This window comes from Morone saxatilis, unplaced genomic scaffold, assembly GCF_004916995.1.
Source record: "Morone saxatilis isolate NCDOM2014 unplaced genomic scaffold, NCSU_SB_2.0 Contig10, whole genome shotgun sequence".
NCBI lineage: Eukaryota > Metazoa > Chordata > Actinopteri > Moronidae > Morone > Morone saxatilis.
This window is the reverse complement of record NW_023339652.1, coordinates 14,301,007-14,306,583: the sequence shown is the minus strand read 5'-3', so window position 1 is coordinate 14,306,583 and position 5,577 is coordinate 14,301,007. Positions and strand designations below refer to the sequence as shown.

General features: G+C 39.2%; 1 protein-coding gene across 1 annotated transcript in view; it reads right to left on the bottom strand.

Moving 5' to 3' along the window:
* zgc:165507 (uncharacterized protein LOC561188 homolog) overlaps positions 1–5,045 on the bottom strand; it is a 13,384-nt gene extending 8,339 nt beyond the window's left edge. The window contains exon 1 of the mRNA XM_035679911.1: positions 4,829–5,045. Within this exon, the coding sequence (XP_035535804.1) occupies positions 4,829–5,045 (217 nt within the window). The remainder of the gene's footprint in view (positions 1–4,828) is intronic.
* Between the last annotated feature and the right edge of the window lie 532 nt (positions 5,046–5,577).

Sequence of the window (5,577 nt, the reverse complement as noted above, 5' to 3'; positions counted from 1 at the left end):
GCGGACACACAGCCTACAGCTTAAACGTGTCATCACAGAGCGACGCTGGCTGTGCTGTGGGGATGAGAGCTTTGTTGCTTCCCAGCTTTCTGATGTAATGCAAGGAAGGATTGCGCTGTAGAGCCGAGATGTGCCCAAGCCTGTCTATTTCAGACCTGGCAGCAAATAAAACAAGTGCAGTCATAGGGTTTACAGTCATGAACCACACCCACTTCCAATTAATTTCATTATAATATCTGTTTATCACTGTCTGTTGGAAAAGATGTTTGCCAATTGATTTGCATGGCTGGTCATGCAACTGACTATGCAAACCTTCAGAGAGGGTAAAGTTGTTATGGTAACAGCATTTTTATTTATTGGTGGGTACATGCTCAGGTTTGCTGATGACATTGTATTCCACTAGGAAGTCAGGAACAAAACTACACTGACATCAGGCTGAGTGATGGCTTTGCACCGACACATTATAAAGTTATTACAGTATAAAGCAGCGGTTCAGAGTCTGCAAGCATCAGTTCATTTACAATCTCACTGATTGTGATACTTTTAGCTCTGTAAAACCATTCTCACATTTCCACTTTACACTGCTAGTTAAGAAATATTACCTGCTGGCTGTGCTTCAAGAAAAGGCCAGGGATTGAACAGGATTTGTCTACTAGGGACCATGAATGTAGCATAGCAATCCATCAGGCAGTTGTTGGGATATTTCAGTCTGGACCAAAAGTGGTGTATCTAACTAGACTACCTATCCATAAGGTCCAATATTGAAATGCTCGGCTTTACAGCAGAAATAAACATGTTTACAGGGTGGTGCAAAAAACTGTTTTGGTCTCTATAGCTAAATAGACCCTAGAATAAATATATAAATAGACTAAATTTGTTTACCATTTACATTTGTGAGGCTCTAACAGGCACAGGGTTGGTATGGTATTTTTAGGACTTGATGAAGCACTAAAAGGATTATTGATTGTTCAATCTGGAATTTGATTGCTTAGTCGACTGATAAAAGACAGTTAATAAACTTATTGACTGGCAAACACTATTGTCTTCTACAAAAGATTTAAACTTTTGTATATAATTTGCATTAAAGCTTCTGTTTGTTGAGTGAAAACCTTGAATCTCTGTTTTTGATGACTTTCATGTAATCATTAAACTGAAGTATTACACACTTTCATACACACTCACACTGATCTGACATTTCTGGCTCTAAAATGGTTTGCACTGGACAACAGTGATAAATAAATGGTGATTTTTGCAATTTGGAGTGATTGGATTAATATTTTTCTGGGTGTCTGGTTGCTCATAATCAGGCAGCTTCACAGTAATGAAAGAGCTGTGTAAACACCAACACACACACACACACACACACACAAACACACACACAGCGCTGGGGAATTAGAAAGGTGTTCAGACAGCGATTGCTTCTTCAGCGTAAGAGTCAGAACAAGAGAGCAGATGTTTAATGAATAGCTGATGAGTGCAATCAATGTGAATGAATGAGTAACAACAGCCAATCGCTTAGTAACTGCATATATTGACAACATCACCACATGACAATGACATACAGTCACTGTAAAGCTAAAGCACCCATTGGCGATCGGTAAGAAACTGTCATGTGGCAGTGTGTTTTTTTTTTTCCACAGAAGCAGATGTGAGTATGAGCCATAGAATAAAACCACCACAAAAGCAAATAAATAAATAAATAATAAATACATATATTTAACATCAACACTCGACTTTACCACATTTGATTAGATTTAATTTAGCTTTATAACGAGCATCTGATTTAACAACGATGAACGAGAGAGATACATCCAACTCAATTTATTAAGACTTTTAATGCTACTGTGATGCTAATTATGATGAGCAAACTATATATCCTATGTTGAACTTATAGTAAAACATACTTGTTTTTAGTTGCAGTGGCTTCAAGTGTTAACTAACATTAAGCTATTTATTATTCACATCTGACACAGAGCTAAAGCCTGTATGACACTGGTATAAAATCTATAACACATAATATAAACTTTTTTGAGAAGGGCCCTTTTAATGTAGCAGTATATTTTCCGGTGCTCTCTGGTGAACAAAGTCTGCAAAGGAGACTCACCTCTTTATCATCATTATGCTTTATTTTTGTGAGGTTTACCGGTACGAGAATTCAAAGTCAGATTCAGCCAACTTAAACCGCACAAAATCGCTCATTTAAACCTGAAAAATTGCACCTGTTCATGAGAATCTCTGAAGAGATCTCATCATTAGCCTAATGGATACACCAAATCGTGACATAAGGCCACCTGTTGGGCAAGTTTCAGTCACCTAAAGAGTAAAAGAAGAAGAGCTTCAGTGTGCAAGATTTAAAGTCCTGCTGCCAGAAATCAGCAGAAGAATAAAGAGCAAGTATAGCAGTGTCAGCAGTGGTACAAAGGGACCCAAAAAAAGAAAATAATGCTGTAGCTGTCAACTCTGTCATGGCAGACACTTCCTACCTGTCATACATACAGTTTTTGCATGCGGCTCAACGTCTTTTAATGACCTCAAGCACACTTTATCTGTGTTTAGTTATTTAGTTACTTATCGGCCGACACGTATGCTGATATTAATATATTCAACAAGCTAATATTGACTGATATATTGGCCAGGGAGATTTATTGGTTTAATTTAATGGGGGTCATTTTGGGTGTAGATATAAAAGCGTATTACTTATTATTACTTATTAATTAGTACAATATTACTACTTCTAAGAATTAATTTATTCACCAACATTTGCTGCTGTAATTCCTCATGTTTGACAGATACAGTGCACACAATACCAAATATAATTAAAACTCATTAAAATATAAGACACAATATTTTACTTAACCTTGTATGACAATCTTGAGCAACAAGCACCTACTCTGAATGAAGCCCTTGCTAAATTCTCTTACTGCTCTTGGTGGACGCTGCTCTACACAACGCAGGAAATGAGCTTTCCAGGCCTGCTGTTGACCAGTACAGATGGTGACAACAGCAGTAGACCGAGTGACAGGAGGATTACAGCGTGGACAGATGGCAGTCGTGGCACTGCCAAACAGAAGGCTGCAGGGCCGAAGCCAAAGTGGGAAATACAGCAGGTGATCAGAGCAATATGCTGGAGAAACTGACTGGCTGAAAACACATTCTGACCATTCAGAAGGTTCATTATTCAAGAAGCAATGCAAGACCAGCTGTAGCATTGTGTCGGTATTTCATATCATAAAAGATTTGCCTTTCTACCCTGAATTTGATTAGTGATTGAGCAATAACAATATGTAGCAATAACAAATCTTTTTAGTGTTTTTTCTGTGCTGCATACTTTTACAATAAATGTCAATTTTTCATTTTATCTGCAATTTTCTCTTTCTGCCAGTCAATTATTTCCCAAAATCAACACGCTAATTATAAATCTGTAATTGATCCTCAAATGAATCCTCGTTTGTTTCCTTAGCTTTACAGAATATGATGGTTTTCTGGTTCTCTGGGGGCTCAGCATGTGACACTGTTGTTTCAAATCCAGGCCATGATCTAATGACACAACCTTATTTCCTATCTCGAGGCAGAAAAAAACAGCAAGTTGTACAAGTCCACCGAGAGCCCGACAGGACCAAACACTGTTAAATAGATCACTACAAGATAATTCCAGTGTGCTTCCATCTTTTCTATCTGGGCTTTTGAATGGAGCATTTGGAAACCGCGCACCACCTCCTCGCAACAATGATAATCCTCAACAACGACAACACGTGTAAGAAAATGAAATCCTAAAGAGATTCCCCTTCACACTGTGATTCGGAGGACTATCATTAAGGACCTGGATTCAAGCTCCTGTGCCCTACTGGGGTGAATGCCATTATAATGATTGTTAATATAACAAATAAAGCAGCATAAGGCAACATTACACTTTTGAAAAAGCTGATTTCCTGTTTGCACAGTAGATTAAAGTGGTACTAAAATAAAAGCAGATTTTTGCTAAGAAATCAGTTTACGCATATCCTTAGTGTAGAATTAGTAGAATTGACTTGTACTTATTTGGTCAAAAATAAAATGATTTCTGTATTATCATTTAAATTCCAATAGGGAATTGGAGGATTAGTGGGAACCAATGTTGTTAAGCGTTGCTTTCAACCCATCTGTGATTTGAAAACTTCTTACGTTACTCTGTGACTTCGTACGTATGACATGTCTGGTGAATCCATGTTAACGTTACTAGCTTCTACTTTCTGACTGGAATACAAACTGAACAGCACGATGGGTCAAAATGTTGACTGTTGTTAAGGACAGACGAAAAAAATTCCTGCACGTCTATTTCATAGGACAGGTTGCAAAGCTAAAGTCTTTGTCTAACTTGTAATATAACATTTATTCCCGCCGTTTCGGTACTAGACCTTCATCAGGCACATAGTTTGTGACAATGAGAAGCCATCTTGGTTGCAAATAAATGTTATATTGAAGGGTAGACAGTGTGCGGTAGTTTATCTTTGCAACTCTTTCAATGTTGTTAGGGGACGGACAGTTTAATTCACCAGCTGCTGATAGCTAACACTAAGTCAGCTTTTGGAAAAACGATAAAACATATTGAATCAATGTTCGTAGGCGATACAGTATGATGTTCTGAGGTCAGTAGCACACCATGGAAGCCAGAACGTCACCTAGCATCACCAGCACTCAGATTTCAGTTGGTTGCCATAATAAGCATCAAGCTACTGGACATCCTCTCTGCATGTGGCTGTATAATTATAGTTTACACAAAAAGTACAGAGAATTAAAATTTTAATGTGACTTAAAAGTTAGATAACGGTAAAACCAACCAATGACTTACCAGCAGCATACATGACTGCAAGCATGATTGAGGAGATCCATGCAATCTGGCTGTAGGAGACATCGAAGATGACCTGGATGTCTTTGAAGTAGACCGTGATGGCCTTGGGGAATGCGTACGAGAAGCCTATGGAGATGAAAGATGCTAACACTACAGCCCACCCCCAACCGCCGTCTGGTGGGGGCACGGCAGGGGGACTTGTGGCTGGGGGCGGCATCACTGGCCCACCTCAACGCTGATTATTCACTGCAAAGACAGAAGAGAAAGGGAGAGAGGGAATTAAAATCCAGCAGTTACCGCCATCATTCTGTGTTTGTGTTTTTACTTCATTTTGTCCTCTGATTGATTATTGATTAGTCAGATCTAGGCAGGCTCTCCTTTCTAAACTCAAAGGATTTTAAGGTTAGAAACAGATTAACCTGAACCTGAGCAGTTGTTTACAGGAAAATGTCACAGATCATTACAGACAATATATAGACAATTAGATCACCAGCTGCGGCTCATATTGACAGTATACAGACGGCTGTGGGATTATCAAAAGCTTTGTCCTCTCTGTCGTTTACATGAACAACTGCCAGCAGTAATGTGACACATGAGGAACAAGGACATACCAGAGCTCCGTATCCTGGAGAAGACGTGTGCAAACACACACTTACCCAGTATTAATGGTCCATTGCACTGGTCATGCACTCACTAGACCTGAGAGACCAGACCTGCGCCGCCCAGATGATAGTCACCCCCCCCCCCCC